Source organism: Theileria parva, chromosome 2, assembly GCF_000165365.1.
Source record: "Theileria parva strain Muguga chromosome 2, complete sequence, whole genome shotgun sequence".
Lineage (NCBI taxonomy): Eukaryota > Apicomplexa > Aconoidasida > Piroplasmida > Theileriidae > Theileria > Theileria parva.
This window is the reverse complement of record NC_007345.1, coordinates 1,208,683-1,225,072: the sequence shown is the minus strand read 5'-3', so window position 1 is coordinate 1,225,072 and position 16,390 is coordinate 1,208,683. Positions and strand designations below refer to the sequence as shown.

Sequence of the window (16,390 nt, the reverse complement as noted above, 5' to 3'; positions counted from 1 at the left end):
TGTGTGTAGAGTGTGTAAAGTGTGTATAGAGTGTGTAAAGAGTGTGAATGTGTGTATAATACATTATGTGTGTGTGTGTTATTTATCTTTTTTGCGTTCGGTGAGGACTTTGGGTTTCCTGGTTGCTCTTCTGGTGAATAAAAAGAGCGACAGCATGAGTCCTACAAGTAGTCCAAACAGGAAAGAAAAAGAGGAAATGGTGACAAATCCCGCAAGTGCAGCGTCGTACACGCGAAGAGCCTCGTTAACGCCACTGACTACAAAGTCACTCACCAAGGCAAATAGTGACAGCGGCTGCGGCACAGGAGCGCCAACAGCGTTCTTAAAGTCACCTAAACATATTTTAGTTAATATTAGTTTAGTATAGAAGTTACAGAATCATGTACAAGGAGACAAGGGGGTAAATAACTGTGGAAATAGTACCCCGAGAGGGAGCTAATAATATAAGGGTACCCCAAGAGGGAGCTATCTTACTATATACCCCTAGAGGGAGCTACTTAACTATATAGGGGAGAGGGAGCTAATATAAGGGGGGAGGGAGCAGTGCTGAGTAAGAGTAACTGTGTAGTAATGTGCAAGCCCCGTAACGTACCTAGAGCGAATTCTGACAATTTTTCTACGGTGCGTTCGCCGCCTTCGTATTGATACATTTTCCCCTTGTGAAAGAGTAAAAGTGTGGGATAGCCGCGGATTTGGAACCTTTTACCGAGGTTGAGATTCCGAGTAACATCGACGTCAGCGACGTTCACCTGACCCTTTAAAGCCTTTGCCAACGACTCCCAGGCCGGTGCCATCTTCCTACAATGCGAACACCAAGGAGCGTAAAACTTCACAAACCAAGTTCCTACACAGTTCACATTAATTTTTGTAAACTTAATTAAATCATAAAATGTAAATAGAATTATTAAAAATTATTAAAATTAAGAAATAAGTAAAATTAGGAAATAAGTAAAATTAAGAAATAAATGTGGAGGAAGAGAAATTGAGTGAAGAAGTGTCGGTGTGTGTAGAGTACCTGTGGTAGCTCCAGTGGATGCTTGAGTGAGTTTTTCGAAGTTTTTCTCGTTGAGTAGGACGAGATGGTTTTGGTCTTCTCGGTCGAGTTTGACGTTTGTGGCCTCTGAGGAGATCAGAGAAAACAAGATTAAACAGTTTAGAATAAGAAACTTCATGATTTACTTTTAAAAAATATATTATAAAATTTACATTACACCCCATCTGTCAAACAACGTCACCTACACAAATTCCACAAATCTCCCCTAACTCCCCTTTAGCCTATTTTACTCCTTAATTATCTAATTTATACATTCTGACAATATTTTAATATTTTCTGTCACCAATTCACAAAGTTGGTAAAATAAATAATCCATAAATTAATAAAATGAATAATAAAAATAATTAATAAAAATGAATAAAATTGAATAAAAATGAATAAAATTGAATAAATTTATGTGAAATTAAGTTAGTAAAAGTTTTTATGTCTGTTTCGTATGAATTCGTCGAGTGAGTAGACGGTTTCGTGCGGTTGTCTGAAGCCGTGATCACTCAGCGAACGACCTAAAAAATTCCTCCTATACCCAAACACATCGTCACACCTCTTATACTCATTTCTCCCTATCATCATTTATCAGCCTCTATTATATACTCGTAACCACATAACTATACTGTTAACTACTGAACTATACTATTAACTACTGAACTATACTGTTAACTACTGAACCATGTAAACTGAATAACTAAACTGGATAACTAAGTTAGATGAGTAAATGGGTATGAATTACTGTTGAGTGTGATTTTGGGGTGTAGTGAGGAGAGGATGGGGAGTTTGTTGATTTTGCTTGGTACGGTGTTAATATTAGCAAAGTCCGGCCTGGTGCTGTAGTAGTTGAGGGGCTCATCGGTCACTGGGTCCTTGGTTAGCCCTGATTTCACTCTGTAAACTCTGATAATATCCCTGTGCAGCACATTTCTCTGCACCAGTGATCTTAATTTATCACCCAACGCCGTGGTAAAATTCGAATTGTGTACCCACAGGACAACAACGTAACAGCAGTTGTTACTGGCACAAGTGCTAAAAAGCTTTGGAAGGTAGCCCTGCACTGGTGGTTTCAGCTGATACAACTCCTTCAAAGAGGATAAGCCGTACAAATGCACACACGGCGATTTCTCAAACGTCACCACAACCAAATTATTCTCAATTCCAAAATTGTACACCAAACTACACAATTCAGTTAATTATTTACTCAATAAATTTACTAAATTAACTAATTACTTAATAAATTAACTATGAGTAAATTGAGTGATTAGATGATACGTTGAGGATTTATCGAGGTGGTAGAGATCATTTGGTGGTTGTAGGTTAAGTTGGCTGGAGTGTGGTAGAATGGACTCGGTCCAAGTGAACTTAACCAGGTTCATATTCTTCACGAGTAAATACAAGTTTCCCATGTAATCCCGAGTAAACTTTCCCGTACCCGAATTCACACTATTCACATTATTCACACTGTTGACAGAGTTGACAGAGTTAACAGAGTTCACAGAATTCACGGGATTAACATTGGTGATGAGAGATTTAATATTGTATTTGATGAATTTATGGAATTGTTGGTTATACTTTTTGTAGACTGTGAGGATGAAATTGTTTTCGAGTACTAAAATCTCAAAGTCGTTTAGGAAATCTGCGCATAAAAGTGTTCCCGACTTGAACTCTGTCAACTTCTCATACTCCACATCAAATCCGCTCTTTTCCAGTAAATAAACTGATGTGTCCGTGGTCAATAGAATTAGTTCCCGGTTGGGACTATACTTTGAGAAAGTTGCTGGCTCCTTCAACTGTAGAAACCCAGTAACGTTAACTGCGTTGGAAATGGAATATTCAGGTGACTTATCATAGTCAAAAGTGCTAACCCTAAAGAAAGCCACGGATTTGTTAGAAAATGTAACAAATAACTCAAACCCCAAGGCCAGTAAATCATTCACACATAGTGAAGTTATTGCGCAGTCTGATAAAGAAGTTAGTAGTACAGAGTTACTAACGCCTAATTTCGTCCCCTTGTGCCCTAACCCATCAGTTACCTCTTCATATTGTGTGTTAAGTTGTATGGTAGTGACTTTGAGATTACACCTTTGATAAGGTGAAATAACAGTTAAATACTTATCATTTACAAAAAAATCAAATAATAAATCCAATCTGTCATCTGTTTTATTATTATTATCAGTGTATAGATCGAATGTGACGGTTTTTTGTTTGGGGAATAGATGTTTTAGTGATTTGATTAGCTTTCTGGTGGCGGATTTATATGCAAATCTGGTGGGTCTGCGGGATGATAAGAAGGTAAGTCTGACAAAGTCATAGGCTGAGGATAAGAAGGAACCGACGCCTGGTAAGTTTAAAGCTTCAAAAAATTCCAAATTCCGGTCAAAAATATTCAAATCTGAATCCCTCAAACATACACAATCAAACGTATCACTCACATCTCCGTCCGTCACTTCACCCAAACTAACACATTCCATCAGTTAAAATTACTACATCAAATTGATTATCACAGATTGTTAAAATTGTTGAAAAATTGTTAAAATTGTTGGAAAAATTGTTAAAATAAAAATTTTGTGAAAAATGAATAAATTGAAGGAATTTAAAATTTGAAAAAATTATTGAAAAATGTAAGTTAAATAATATACAGGAAAGTTAAAAAAAATAGTCAAAAAAGTGGGATTGGGGATTGAAATGTGTGAATGTGCGATTAAACGGTGAAGTAGGCTGATTAAAAAATATAAAATGATGTGAAATGGGAGTGATAAGACTGATATGAAGAGTAATCTGGAAAGGTGATCTGTGGGGGAGAGATTTTGATGTTGTTTGTAAATAATTACACATTTTATTTTTATTTCGTATTTTATCTTCGTTTTATCTCTCATCAGTACCAACTTTAAGTGGACTTGACTGACTTGCTAATCTTCACACTACAAATTAGCTTTCGTCAGATTCTACCACAATCGTCCCCTTTTACATTTAATTAAATCCTTGTAACATTTTATATTATTGGCGTTTTAAAATTTTGAGTGACGGGTATATTATATTTTATTTTTCAAAGGGAATTTTTTTTCGTTTCCTGTAACTAAGTTACACATTCTCCACTTAATCTTTTAAATTTATTCTCTTAAATAACATTTTACTCAGTCGCAGAGTATAACATTTGTTTCTCCTGTTTTGTACTCTTCTCATTATTCTCACCAATTATTCCCTTGATGTGTAGTAATATATCAAATTTTGATCGTTCTAATCTAAATTATAATTCAAATTATTATTAAATTATCGAAATTATTGAGTAAAATTACCTAAACTATTGAATAAAATTATCGAGTAAAATTATCGAAATTGAGTAAAAATTTTGGGGAAGATGTTTGAGTGTAAATTGGATGGTATGTTTTTGAGGCGTTTGTTTGAGTCTCTGAAGGATATTTGTGGCGATGTCAGTATTGACTGCTCAGACGAGGGTTTAACAATGCAGGCGATGGATAATTCGCACATTTCACTCATTCACCTGAAACTTTCGCCTGACTTTTTTCACCTCTACAGGTGTGACTTGCCCTGTAATCTGGGCCTAAACATCTCATTCATGCTTAAAATCTTATCCGTCGTCAAGGAAAAGTCACTCATTTACCTCTCCAGAGGTGATATGACCGAAGATCCCGTACTCAACATCAGAATCATCGAAGACGTAGGAGCTAATCTCACCCTCGGTACCCTTTACACCGTTTAATTATTCACTCTATTTGCCCTTATTTTACCCTTATTTTACCTTATTTTACCTTATTTTACCTTATTTTACCTTATTTTACCCTTAATTTTACCCTTAATTTTACCCTTAATTTTACCCCTATTTACCTTATTTTACCTCTATTTACCTCTATTTACCTCTATTTACCTTATTTTACCTTATTTTACCTATTAATTTAAGTATAATACAGTTATATTATTAATATTGCGAGTGATATTATTAATATTGCGAGTGATGTTATGTGTTAGAATCGGATTCGTTGGAGGCACAGGTGAAGTTGATAGAGGTGGATAGAGAGCATTTGGAGATCCCGACGTGTGACTACTCGTGTAAATGTGTGATGAACTCGAAGAAGTTCCAGGAGTTTGCAAAGTATTTACACTCGATTGGGGAGACAGTGACCATAAGCATGACCGAGAATGAGATGAGGCTGGAAACTGAAGGTGAAGGAATAAGAGCAAGTAAACGGTTCCATACCGACGTCGGAGAGGTCAGAGTCACAAGCCTTGAGAATTTATCACAAATTTTCGCAACTCGTTATTTAGTTCTCTTTTCAAAGGCGACGAATTTGGCGGAACAGGTCTCGATTAACTTATCGGCTGGAATTCCACTCTCTGTAAAGTTCGGGTTCGGTGATGAAGAAGACTCAAGCTTCATCAACTTCTATCTCGCACCAAATATTGAAGAATAATATAATTAATACATTATTTGTTAATTTGTCATATTTATTATTATGTGGAATAAATGGAAATGTGTGAAATTTTAAGGGTAAATTAATCAGTATTGAGGTGTACTTGTTGGAATCTTTGAAAGGTGTTTAAAAAACATAATTTTAAATTTTATAAAAATTTGTAAAATAATTAATTTCTGATAAATACATCAGAATAAGTGTAAAGTAGGACAAATTAAGGCTAAATTTAAATGAAGGAGTTGAAGGTAGGAGACAGAGTATTGGTAGGAGATTCACTTGGAACTGTGGTTTCAGAGCCGTTAAAATGTGGAGAAAATGGTGAAAATAATGTTAATGAAGGTAAATTATTGGTGGAATGGGACGACTGGACAAGGGGTGAGCTTGACGGCTCTAAAAGGCTAGAAAAAATAAAAAATAAAAAAGTAAAAATCTTTGAACATTTTAATAAAATCAAGGAAAACAGTTTAAATTTTCAGGAAGTAATTAGAATTTTATCTGAAAGGTTTAATTTTCTCGATTTTGCAAAGCCAATTTCCTGTGTAACTTCAGAATCCGTTAGCTTAGGATCAACATTTGAAAAGGAGTTTAGGGATAAATATTTAACTACTGATGAGGAGTTGGAAGTGGGAGATTCAACTGTAAATTACGAATTTGTAGGAATGGAAAAGGCTTGTAGTTTCTTTTCAGACCCGAAAAAACTATTTACAGTAAGCTTAAATGACTGTAGAATTAGTAAAATTGGAACTATAACAGAGTTCCCAAAGTGTTCAGACCTGTTTTTGTCAAATAACCTTCTAACAACCTCTGAGATTAACAAGTTGGTGGAGTATTTCCCAAATCTAACACTGCTAGACGTTTCTAAGAATAAAGTTGACGCACCAATTAACGCCACAAATGTTAAAACTTTAATCATGAGCAGTGTGTTTGTGGAGTTTGAAATGGTTTTGGAGACTCTAAACCTCTGTGGAAATGTGACACAGTTAATTTTCACAGATAATAATCTGGATGAAGTTGTTTTCAAGGGGAAATCTTACCCAAATGTCACAGTGTTAGACTTGAGTAATAACTTTGTTTACAGCTGGAATTCCCTTTTTAACCTTTTTAAACTATTTCCAAACCTGGAAAAGTTATTCATTTCACACAATCTTTTACATAATTTGGACGTGAATGGAGTGGAGTTTAAAGGTTTGTTAGAGCTTGATGTGTCAAATAATTTAATTGACGACATCAATTCTATGCTAAAATTATCGCAAACATTTCCTAATCTAACGAATTTAAAGATTAATTCAAACCCAATCCACCCAAAATTTATGGAAAATTTTATCAATCTATCCTTAGTTAGTGTGGGTGAGGAAAAAAGGGATGAAATAATGAGAATGTATATGATAGTAACATTTGTAAATTTAAAAGTATTAAATGGCACAACCATAACACCCGAGGAAAGAACAAATTCTGAACGTTATTTAAACTATTTAGAGAATAAGGAACCAGAACATAATGGATTGAAGTTAAATCTGGAGAAGAAGAATAGAATCAAAGTGTTATTAGTGCCAGATGGTGATTCTGAGAGCTTTTTATACGAGCCTGTGGAGAAGAAATTATCAGAATCCTGCACAGTTTCAGACGTTAAACTGCTCTGCAGTAAACTCTTCAAAATGAATCTCAAAGATATTAAACTCGTCTACTGCAATAAGGTATCTATTAGCCATATTTAATTATTTTAACCAATAAGTAGTAAATAGTTATATTTATGTGTAGAAGATGCCGTTGTGTGAGGAAATGGACGATGATTCTGCGGAATTGTGTCGATATGGAATCTCAGACAACTACCAAATCAGAGCACAAAATAAAAATCTTAAACTCTAACTAATATAATAACACTATTTATATTATCACTATAACTTTATAATCACTTTTATATTATAATTTCAAATATATAATGAAGAATAATGTAATATAAAATATTTTAATCTGTGGTAAATTAAAGGAATGAGCGAAGTATACTCACTGGAGCCTTCCTGTAAGGGTAGAGTTGTGCTTAACACATCTTTGGGCGATTTGGATATACACCTTTGGAGTTCACACTGTCCAAAGGCTTGCAGGAATTTCATTCAACTATGTCTGGAAGGCTATTACAACAACTGTATTTTCCACAGAGTTATTCCCAATTTCATGGTTCAAACCGGTGATCCTTCCGGTACAGGAAATGGTTCCTCTTACTCTATCTCAATTATTTAAAGCATATTCTTATTGTATAATTGTTATATAGTGTGATAAATGGGTTATTTAGGAGGTGAAAGTGTTTATGGAGAACCCTTTGAAAATGAAATTGTTTCAAGACTCAAATTCAGAAACAGAGGTGTCAAACTACTGTAATACCTTTATGTTATTACTATATTATAGTAAAATTGTATTGAACTAATGAAATAATTGGTAGGAATGGTGGCTATGGCGAATACGGGTGGAAAATGCTCTAATATGAGCCAATTCTTTATAACGCTAGGTACCAAAATTCTATATAATTTATGTGTTAGATAGGTCAGATTTCCTAAATGGAAAGTACACATTGTTTGGAAAAGTTGAAGGTAACTCAATTTACAATTTATTAAAAATTGGCAAGTGTGAAGTTGATAAAAACGATAGACCATTTGATCCTCCTAAAATCATCAGCTGTCATGTATTTTCGTTAATTTTACTCCTTTTCAGGTGGTTGATAATCCTTTCGATGATATTGTGCCGAGGCTACTACAGCTATCTGAATCTGAGCCTGAGGAACAGGAAGAAGAAGTTACAACAACTCAAACCAAGTAAATTCTTTTTAGTTAAATGTATTAGGGATAAAAGGTTATTATCATTTTTGGACTCTGATGAGGAGGAGGATAATGCTGTAAAAATCAAAAGTGCTCACGATATGTTACAAGATAAAAGTCTCTCAAAAGCTTCAGTTCAGATTAAAGAAACACCTAAACCTGATGAACCAAGTCCAGTGGACGACGAGGAAGTAGAAGATGATGACCAACTCTATGAAGAAGAAGATGATGACCAAGTCTATCAAGAAGAAGATGAACTGAGAAAAAAGGAAATAAATGAATTGGAAAAGAAGTTAAGAGAGAATACAGACGATTTATATAATCCAAGGAAGAAAAAGAAACCTAAACATGATCCAAAAAAGGTAATTTTATCCCTAATTATCACCAATTTAGACCCTCGAAAGATTAGCTTTGTTTACTAAAAGGCTTGGCGAAATTGATAAAAACGAACAACTGGCAAATAAACAGCCTGAAACGGATCAAGGTATAAATATTTCACACTATTAATTAATTGTGTGTTAGATATGAGTGACGGTTCTTGGTTTGCTGGTACTAAGTTACAGTTTTCTGTTGATTCTAACAGGGCTTACGCCTACGATGCTGGGAGAGATACGGTACTTTTAAAGCTTAATTTTGCTCTTCAGCTTGATGTGTATGATCCTCTAAAGGGGAAGGATAATAAACTCAACTCAGTTAAAAATATACACAAAAATGTATTTTCACTCCATATAACACTGGATTATCCAGTTAATAATTATTTATATCACGTTTTTTGATAGAATTTTAATAAAATTATTAACTTGAATTTTTGGAGTTTTCTGAATTCTGTTTATAGCGCAATGATGGTGTTGAGAAGAGGTGGTGAATTTAATTTAATAACTTTTTCGTAAAATATTTTATACATATTACATGATTTTATACATGATATTACATAATTTTATCCGTGTTTTTTAAAGATAGAATCGCAATGTGTTGTAATAGTTTATGATTTGTTGAGCGTAACTTTGAAGTTTTCGCTAAATTTGCTTTCTTAAGCCTATAAAATAATAAATTAAGTATAAAACAATGCAAATTATTATTAAAACTCTTACTGGGAAGAGGCAGTCCTTAAACTTTGAGCCTACCAACACCATAGCAGACGTGAAGGAAGTCCTAAGGGAACGAGAATGTAAATTTTAGTTGTTTATGATTGTTTAGGCATTGACGCTGGTCAGATTCGGCTAATTTACTCAGGTATGAATGGAACCTCAAGAATAAATTAGACTAGTTATATAATGTGTAATTAGGGAAACAGATGAACGACGAGTTAACTTTAAATGACTACAAAGTAGTTCCTGGCTCAACCATTCACATGGTTTTACAACTTCGCGGTGGCTAATTCACATTTTCTACTGGTCCACGGTGGTTAGTGTGAAAAGTGGTTTAAGTTTTCTTTACTTTTAAGAAGCCTTGGTTGTCGAGTACTGACTTTCTCTTTACTTCCCTAGTCAAGTTTGGGTTACACAATTCAATTCCTATACAAATTTTATATATTATTTATTATATTACCTTGTAAAGGAGTAAATATTAGTGATGACGACATTCCATTTGTTGCGCCACTCGATTGCATTGACACAACTCTTTTTTTAGCTAATACATAAATTAATTTTAATTATCATAATAATGATAATAGTGTGAGTAGTGGACTTACGGATATGTACTTTATCTTTCTTGGGTTTAATGAGTAATTTACCGTAATTGCCTTTACCAACCATGCCCATGCCATCACCTATAAATTTTTTCAACAAAATCAAATATGTAACTATATAATTAGTGAGATTACCCATTTCTAGGCCAAAATCGTCTTCAGCGTCAAGTCCGAATTTGAGTCTGTTTCTGTACTTTTGAAACTCGCCCAGAGAATATTTTTCCTTTGTTTTTCTATGTCTTCTACCGCCTCTTTTACGACCTCCCTTCTCCTCAGGTATTGGTAACGCTTTCTTCATCGGTGCCGGGGGTAACTCAACAGCCTAAAAATTTAATAATATAAATAATAGTGTTAAAAGTGTAAAATGTTAATTGAGTGGGATAATACTTTGGCTAGACTTTGTAGTATGGATTTGCGATATTCATGGCCCATTTTCCCGTCTTTGTGTTGTTTAAACAGGTCAATTCTAGAGGCTAAAGATACTTTAGCACAAACTAATCTTAAGGCCTTAAGGCGTAAACTAGGTTGAGAATTCAAAACAAGATCACAGTTATTCAAAATTCCTAAACCATAATTTAATAAAATAATTTACAACAAAATAACAAGAGTAAAATAATTTATGATACCGTTGAGAATGTAATTTTGATTTTTATCGGCGCCGATCATCATGAGATTTTGAGAGGGGATTTTGGAGAGGTTTTCAATACTTCCAACTTTGGCAATAAGTCTGGCAGTAAGCGCTGATCCAATTAAAACTGAAGTGTTTGGTGCGATTAAAATCATTCTCCCCTCGAGGTAAACGAGTAAATCATTCCTAAACTCAGCGAGTAAAAGCCCTTCATTACAGGCTGACAAAACTTTATTTAAAAATTGCGTTGATAAGCAAGTGCCTGAAGCAACTGTACTAGCAACAGTAACAGCCATAATCATGCTGTTAGGTAATAAATCTGTCAAGTCAATCTTGGTAAAATCTGATTCATTTTGAGCCCTTTTAACCACGGCAATGTAGTCAAGAGGTGAGTAAACAATAGACTCCAATTTAGGGAATCTTTTAGAGTAAATATCTCTCACATAGTTGAAAATATTTATAATCTCCCGGTCAATTTTTAGTACAGTTTTATTACATTCGTCAATAAAGGAAATCTCGGTGGCTTTAAGGTCCTTACTCAGTGATAATAGCTTAGCTTTCTAAATGATTTTGTGAATAAATGGAAATTTACCTCTACAATTGAGTTAATCTCAGGGTCCTTTATAAGAGTTGAAAAACTGTTCTCAGAAGATCCTGATGTGTTAAAGTATTCCTCAACTGCATCAATTATCGGAGTCTCCTCATCGGATTCGAAGTTTTCAACATTATTTAAATCCTTGTTCAAATCTGAATTCTCCTGTTCATTGTCCTCATTTTCAAGGTCCTCTAAATCAGCCAAGAAGGAATCAGCTAAAGTACCCTAAATCAAGGTTATAAAAGCATAAATAATATAAGAAAATATATAATTAAATATAAATTACCATAATTTAAATTTAATGATATAATACATTTTGAAATAAATGAAATAAGTGGATATATATCACAAAGGCGCATGGGGAGGTGTTAGTATAATTTATTAACAATATAAAATAATAATTAGTATTAAAATGGATTAAAATATTAGTGGTAATAATATTTAGTGAAAACAGGTTTTAAATGTAGTTAACAGGTTTTCGTTTGAAATAAATCAGTTTATAATGGCAAGGGCTACCACTTTTGACCTTTATAAAAATGTTAGAAAGGTTTTAAACACATCTGGGAATAACTTAACAGACTTTTGCAGTGTAATCTCTAAGTTGAGTAGAGATAAATCCAAGAGATTAGTATTAAATTCTGTGGATTCCATTTTTGAGGGAATCAACTTACCAGAGATTCTGGAACTAAAGAGTGAAAGTCAGAGTTTATCAGTAGCGAAATCTCTAGTTAAAGTTCCAAAGGCTCTTTTTTTACCCAGAAATTTAGATGATGATGCTAAATGTCACAACTTACCAAAACTGTTAGAAAGTAGTTTAACACAAATAAACGATCCAAAGTGGAAATACTATGAGTTAAACTCAGTTTTCTCATTACTGATAAGTACTACTCAATTCTTATCAGATAATTCACTCCAGGATAATTATGGCCCTTTGAGGCCATTTCTGATTAATTTTTTGAGAAAACACGAGGAGGTGTGTTGAATTAGTTTATTTAGTTTTTAGGAACTCCTTGGAAATGAGAAATTACCAGACAAGAAAAAGCTAATATTTTGTTTAACTCTATTTAATGTGTTTAAAACACACTCAATTGACTCCCAAAAACTACACCAAAAGGTAAATGAAATAAATAATGAAATTTTGTAGATAATTGAAATAGTTGAAAAAACGCCATCAATAGTGAAACAAGTCCCTTTTGAAACTTTATCAATTCTCTCAAAGCTAAAACTCCCACAAAGTGCCAGGAAATATTACAAAGAATACTTACAGTATGTTCTAAATAGATTATTATACATATTAATCGTATGTAAATATTTAAATATTTAGGTCAATGGTGTTTGAGGACCTTTCTACTATAGTAAGACACTCGAGAATTGTATTCAAACAGTTTGATGATAAATCTGTGCTGGAAACCTTTTTATGTTCACTGAAACATAAATTGAAGAATGAAAATTTTGAAAAACATGAACTGATTACATTGTTGAGAAACGTGAAGCTCTTGAATAATCGTCACTCTGATGAAGATTTAAGTAACTTAGTTGATTCTCTGCTGGAATTATTATATCCTAAAGTGTCACAAATGTTACATAAGACAGAGAAGAAAGTTTATAGTGAGGATGTATTGATTATATTTGACTGTTACATGAGTGTGTGTAGGAATAGTAGTAACATAATGTTGAAAAACTGTGTTGACGGGTTGGTAAATTATGTGTTGGAGAACAGAGAAATCTTTACTCCAGTTCAGATGATAACTGTTTTGGACCACTTTAACACTGCAAGGAATAGGAATAAAATATTAGTGAAGGGTGAGTACTTGGAAATGAATGACCTGAGTGATGAATTGACAAAGTATTTTCTCAATCAATTGAGTTTACTGGAGTTTAATGAATTGTGTGAACTTTTATATTCTGTTTCACTGAATAATTACTTTAAACTGTACCATATCATGTCCTCTTTCCCACTTGGGTCTAACAATACCCTAACACCTGAGGAACAAAATTTAAAAGTTAAAGTCATGGAAATTGTCAAGAGAAGAATTATACACAGTTTGGACAACAATAATAATAGCATAATATACAACAAACACATATTAAACATTATGGTAACAAATATAAATATTAATAATCTTGTAGTTGTTTAAGGATAATGATATTAATGCCTTTTTCGGGTCTAATATTGATAATATTACTGATACGTTATCTGCAAATCAAATTATACAAATTATAAACAATCACAATCATAACAACTTAAACCATAAGGTAATCAACAAAAAATTAATAATTATTAGGTATTGGATGGAGTGTTGAACAAATTGGAAAATAAGTTATTGTCAATAGGGAAATTGGATGTATTAACAAACTTAGTAGAGAGAAATAAGTTAATAAAAGTAAACTCAACACTGACAAATAAACTATTTTCAATATTAACATATAAACTAATACATACCAAAAATGGGTATGTGCAGCTGTTACAAACCCTAGCATACCTGTCAAATGAAGTTGATCGATCCCTCATTAACATAGTAGTACAATATTATAACCGATACCTCGTCCATTTATCGGTCTAGTAAGTGTAAACTAATAGTTTTAATGTTAATTTAGTGATATTGAGCTTCTGTTACTGTGCATTAACAAGTATAACTTGGTGGATAATAATTTATTATCACTACTAAATCACGTTTATGATATTAACATTTCAAACACTCCAAATCAAGTAAATTTTACCCTAACCTATAACTTAACTTATTGCCTAAAACTAACTTAATTGTATTACCTAAAACTAACTTAATTGTATTACTTGACCATAATTTAATGTTTAGATATTGATAAATATATTGAGATATTTGAAGGATTTGAAAGTGAGACATGATCCACTGGTTAAAAAGTTTACCGACAAGTATGTTAAAATTATATGATAAAATTGTTCAGATTATTGAATAACTTCAAGAGTTCAAATTATGTAATTCAAGACCTGATAGCGCTGGTTGACACTTTATCAGCACTTTCAATACCTTACAATGATTTGTACATTTACCTGTTAAACTACCTCTCATCCAATGCTAGTAGTGGGAACTCATCTTACTCACAGTCTAACCGCTTTAACAATTTGGAAGTTAGAGATAAAGTTGATTTATTGTATTCAATTGCAAATTTTGGGATTGTAGATCAGAACTTGAAGAAATTGTATCTCTCAGTGATTGACCAGTTATATCCCATCACTCAAGATGGTGATGGTGCGAATGAGTCTGAAAAGGGAACTATGAATACTAAATCTACGTTTGATGAGCTTAAGGAGAATGATTTGTTGTTGAAGTTGTATGAAATACATATTGACTTGGTCTTGAATAATATTTACAATGAGGAAGTGGAGTCGTTAGGAAAGAGGCTGGAACAGGCTTCAAAAGCTTGGTTTACAAGACAAGAATTAAAGTCGCACAACTTCAAGAAATCAAATACATACATAACAGTAAAGGTATGACAACTATTAATTAGTAGTAATATTTACATAAATTTTCCATAATATTTACATAAATTTTGATAATATTTACATAAATTCCCTATAATTAGGATGGTTAATTATTGATTTTAGGAGGTGTTGGAGAAGTTGGGTGTGAAATTTGATTCTGGAGTTACTGAGATATACTTTTGCAATTTTGTGATTAAGGATAAAACAACCGTGATCCAAGTGGTACCAGTGGAAGATGAACTGAGGTTTTGGACCACAAACTTGGATTCAAGGAACTTAGTTGAGAATTCAAACCTTTACATGGGAAACTCGCAGAAATTAATCAAGAATCTGAAGCTTTCAGGATATCAAGTGGTTGAACTTTCACAGTCGAAGTGGGACTCAATGGACTCTGAGAGAACGGAATACCTTAAAAACTTGATAAAATAATCTAATATAAAATATACTTTACAATTTACATTAAACATTACAAACAGAGTAGGTGCCCAGGTGAATAGGGACAGTGAACTATAAGTACAATTAGGAAATAGACTGTTAATCTTATTCTAGAGGCCGTTTGAATGGCTTTTCATCAGAAGAGTCGAGTTCGTCGAGGTTCTCAGCAAGAAGGTCGTCAGTCCAACTGGGAGTGAGATGCCTGTACTTGTACTCCCAAGAGTCAACAATACGGCACACACGCCTGAGGTGAGGGTAATCTGAAGGTTTGAAAAACCTTGGGAGTTTCACAGGCTCATACTCCAAGTTCCGGACAGTGAAAAGTTTTCTGTAGGCGTTAAACAGTTTCCGGAAAACTGTGTAAGGCTGTTTTATAGGAATCTCACAAAGCCGTTGAAGTGTAAAGGGAGGTATATTAAAGCCCACAATATATAGTAAAGATTCGTATTTCATTTGTTTAAACTCTTCCTCAGACTCAATTTGGTTAATTTTTTTATCAGCTGGCCGGGATTCCTTAGGTTTATCAGATTCAGTGGATGAATCAGAAGGGTCACAAGAATCAGAACCAGCTGTGGAGGAGTTCTGGAGCGATGTAGAATTCTTATTTGACTGATAAAGTTCATCAAAAATTTTATTATATATTACAATTATTAGCATTTTCACGACCTTCCAAGGGAATCTGCACTTCCCAGTAGTTGCAATGTGCTGAATTAGAATATAACATTCCCTATTTAGCTTCACATTGCTTTCTATATCTTTGTATTGGATGAGAATATTTAATACGCCGTTAAGAATTTGCTTGTAGGCGGCACCTGGAACGCAACCTCCCTTTGAAGTGAATTCGTTTAGTAAATCGGACTTTAACTTCAAGAATTCCTCGTCAATCCCGATCTCGTCCAAAACTTTACAAACCTTAGAGGAATTCATCTCCAAAGGATCCAGATTTGGGATTCATTTAAACCATTTATATGAAACCATCAATGAAGTAGGTTGAGGTTTTGAGGTATATTTAAAAGAAAAAAAAGATGTACTGAACCAAAGTTAAAATATACATCTAAACCTAATTTATATGATTTTAAAGTAGGTTAACAAGGATATTTGTCAATTATGAAATTAAAATATTATTCAATAGTTTACTGCTGAAGATTTATTAACAAGTGTTAAAAATACAAATAATTAAGTGTGTATGATATATTAAAACAGAGAAAATTTAAGATTCTAAAAAATATATAAATAAATAAATACTAACAATGGAAGAATGGAGTAAATTGAGAATTGTAAGATCAAGTTGCAAAATAAT

At 33.2% G+C, this 16,390-nt stretch overlaps 9 protein-coding genes across 9 annotated transcripts; 5 read left to right on the top strand and 4 right to left on the bottom strand.

Annotated features, from left to right (window-relative positions):
- Window positions 1-44: 44 nt before the first annotated feature.
- On the bottom strand, window positions 45-1,323 carry TpMuguga_02g00602 (Thioredoxin family protein). The gene is made up of 3 exons (XM_760075.2): window positions 1,016-1,323; window positions 593-844; window positions 45-332 (listed from the first exon to the last, which is right to left on the bottom strand). Exons 1-3 carry the CDS (start codon window positions 1,170-1,172, stop codon window positions 79-81), a joined length of 663 nt encoding a protein of 220 aa, XP_765168.1. The 5' UTR covers window positions 1,173-1,323; the 3' UTR covers window positions 45-78.
- Window positions 1,324-1,422: 99 nt separating this feature from the next.
- Window positions 1,423-3,807, bottom strand: TpMuguga_02g00601 (uncharacterized protein). The gene is made up of 3 exons (XM_760074.2): window positions 2,315-3,807; window positions 1,782-2,218; window positions 1,423-1,614 (listed from the first exon to the last, which is right to left on the bottom strand). Exons 1-3 carry the CDS (start codon window positions 3,511-3,513, stop codon window positions 1,463-1,465), a joined length of 1,788 nt encoding a protein of 595 aa, XP_765167.1. The 5' UTR covers window positions 3,514-3,807; the 3' UTR covers window positions 1,423-1,462.
- A 51-nt stretch (window positions 3,808-3,858) lies between these two features.
- Window positions 3,859-5,488, top strand: PCNA (proliferating cell nuclear antigen). The gene is made up of 2 exons (XM_760073.2): window positions 3,859-4,743; window positions 5,030-5,488. Exons 1-2 carry the CDS (start codon window positions 4,401-4,403, stop codon window positions 5,470-5,472), a joined length of 786 nt encoding a protein of 261 aa, XP_765166.1. The 5' UTR covers window positions 3,859-4,400; the 3' UTR covers window positions 5,473-5,488.
- Window positions 5,489-5,617: 129 nt separating this feature from the next.
- On the top strand, window positions 5,618-7,357 carry tbce (Ubiquitin-like domain protein). The gene is made up of 2 exons (XM_760072.2): window positions 5,618-7,166; window positions 7,231-7,357. The coding sequence occupies exons 1-2, from the start codon at window positions 5,703-5,705 to the stop codon at window positions 7,336-7,338; spliced, it is 1,572 nt and encodes a 523-aa protein (XP_765165.1). The 5' UTR covers window positions 5,618-5,702; the 3' UTR covers window positions 7,339-7,357.
- A 30-nt stretch (window positions 7,358-7,387) lies between these two features.
- CWC27 (Cyclophilin type peptidyl-prolyl cis-trans isomerase/CLD family protein) lies at window positions 7,388-9,147 on the top strand (the record flags this gene model as incomplete). The annotated part of the gene is made up of 10 exons (XM_061305418.1): window positions 7,388-7,681; window positions 7,763-7,831; window positions 7,910-7,975; window positions 8,007-8,149; window positions 8,179-8,279; window positions 8,308-8,644; window positions 8,676-8,766; window positions 8,805-8,896; window positions 8,927-8,995; window positions 9,118-9,147. Exons 1-10 carry the CDS (start codon window positions 7,462-7,464, stop codon window positions 9,145-9,147), a joined length of 1,218 nt encoding a protein of 405 aa, XP_061161384.1. The 5' UTR covers window positions 7,388-7,461.
- A 14-nt stretch (window positions 9,148-9,161) lies between these two features.
- On the top strand, window positions 9,162-9,808 carry NEDD8. Its single transcript, XM_760070.2, has 3 exons — window positions 9,162-9,450; window positions 9,480-9,515; window positions 9,569-9,808. Exons 1-3 carry the CDS (start codon window positions 9,348-9,350, stop codon window positions 9,658-9,660), a joined length of 231 nt encoding a protein of 76 aa, XP_765163.1. The 5' UTR covers window positions 9,162-9,347; the 3' UTR covers window positions 9,661-9,808.
- Window positions 9,705-11,518, bottom strand: prpf31 (Prp31 C terminal domain protein; the record flags this gene model as incomplete). The annotated part of the gene is made up of 8 exons (XM_061305416.1): window positions 11,479-11,518; window positions 11,190-11,417; window positions 10,596-11,157; window positions 10,357-10,532; window positions 10,105-10,291; window positions 9,973-10,050; window positions 9,831-9,911; window positions 9,705-9,796 (listed from the first exon to the last, which is right to left on the bottom strand). Exons 1-8 carry the CDS (start codon window positions 11,479-11,481, stop codon window positions 9,705-9,707), a joined length of 1,407 nt encoding a protein of 468 aa, XP_061162156.1. The 5' UTR covers window positions 11,482-11,518.
- Window positions 11,519-11,592: 74 nt separating this feature from the next.
- On the top strand, window positions 11,593-15,100 carry TpMuguga_02g00596 (uncharacterized protein). The gene is made up of 10 exons (XM_061305417.1): window positions 11,593-12,165; window positions 12,196-12,306; window positions 12,337-12,458; window positions 12,517-13,291; window positions 13,323-13,448; window positions 13,478-13,755; window positions 13,791-13,902; window positions 14,009-14,085; window positions 14,118-14,661; window positions 14,779-15,100. Exons 1-10 carry the CDS (start codon window positions 11,695-11,697, stop codon window positions 15,082-15,084), a joined length of 2,922 nt encoding a protein of 973 aa, XP_061162155.1. The 5' UTR covers window positions 11,593-11,694; the 3' UTR covers window positions 15,085-15,100.
- Window positions 15,099-16,325, bottom strand: TpMuguga_02g00594 (PPP4R2 family protein). The gene has a single exon (XM_061305415.1). The coding sequence runs from the start codon at window positions 16,015-16,017 to the stop codon at window positions 15,196-15,198; it is 822 nt and encodes a 273-aa protein (XP_061161383.1). The 5' UTR covers window positions 16,018-16,325; the 3' UTR covers window positions 15,099-15,195.
- Between the last annotated feature and the right edge of the window lie 65 nt (window positions 16,326-16,390).

Excerpts from the sequence above, each read along its gene's own strand:
- TpMuguga_02g00602 (XM_760075.2), bottom strand. The coding sequence starts at position 1,172 with ATGAAGTTTCTTATTCTAAACTGTTTAATCTTGTTTTCTCTGATCTCC. Across the intron at positions 845-1,015 it reads ATCCACTGGAGCTACCACAG|GAACTTGGTTTGTGAAGTTT; the intron begins GTACTCTACACA and ends TGAACTGTGTAG. Across the intron at positions 333-592 it reads ATTGTCAGAATTCGCTCTAG|GTGACTTTAAGAACGCTGTT; the intron begins GTACGTTACGGG and ends AAATATGTTTAG.
- TpMuguga_02g00601 (XM_760074.2), bottom strand. The coding sequence starts at position 3,513 with ATGGAATGTGTTAGTTTGGGTGAAGTGACGGACGGAGATGTGAGTGAT. Across the intron at positions 2,219-2,314 it reads CACCTCGATAAATCCTCAAC|TTTGGTGTACAATTTTGGAA; the intron begins GTATCATCTAAT and ends TGAATTGTGTAG. Across the intron at positions 1,615-1,781 it reads CCCCAAAATCACACTCAACA|GGAGAAATGAGTATAAGAGG; the intron begins GTAATTCATACC and ends AAATGATGATAG.
- PCNA (XM_760073.2), top strand. The coding sequence starts at position 4,401 with ATGTTTGAGTGTAAATTGGATGGTATGTTTTTGAGGCGTTTGTTTGAG. Across the intron at positions 4,744-5,029 it reads AGGAGCTAATCTCACCCTCG|AATCGGATTCGTTGGAGGCA; the intron begins GTACCCTTTACA and ends GTTATGTGTTAG.
- tbce (XM_760072.2), top strand. The coding sequence starts at position 5,703 with ATGAAGGAGTTGAAGGTAGGAGACAGAGTATTGGTAGGAGATTCACTT. Across the intron at positions 7,167-7,230 it reads AACTCGTCTACTGCAATAAG|AAGATGCCGTTGTGTGAGGA; the intron begins GTATCTATTAGC and ends ATTTATGTGTAG.
- NEDD8 (XM_760070.2), top strand. The coding sequence starts at position 9,348 with ATGCAAATTATTATTAAAACTCTTACTGGGAAGAGGCAGTCCTTAAAC. Across the intron at positions 9,451-9,479 it reads AGTCCTAAGGGAACGAGAAT|GCATTGACGCTGGTCAGATT; the intron begins GTAAATTTTAGT and ends ATGATTGTTTAG. Across the intron at positions 9,516-9,568 it reads GATTCGGCTAATTTACTCAG|GGAAACAGATGAACGACGAG; the intron begins GTATGAATGGAA and ends ATGTGTAATTAG.
- TpMuguga_02g00596 (XM_061305417.1), top strand. The coding sequence starts at position 11,695 with ATGGCAAGGGCTACCACTTTTGACCTTTATAAAAATGTTAGAAAGGTT. Across the intron at positions 12,307-12,336 it reads CCCAAAAACTACACCAAAAG|ATAATTGAAATAGTTGAAAA; the intron begins GTAAATGAAATA and ends GAAATTTTGTAG. Across the intron at positions 12,459-12,516 it reads TATTACAAAGAATACTTACA|GTCAATGGTGTTTGAGGACC; the intron begins GTATGTTCTAAA and ends TTAAATATTTAG.
- TpMuguga_02g00594 (XM_061305415.1), bottom strand. The coding sequence starts at position 16,017 with ATGAATTCCTCTAAGGTTTGTAAAGTTTTGGACGAGATCGGGATTGAC.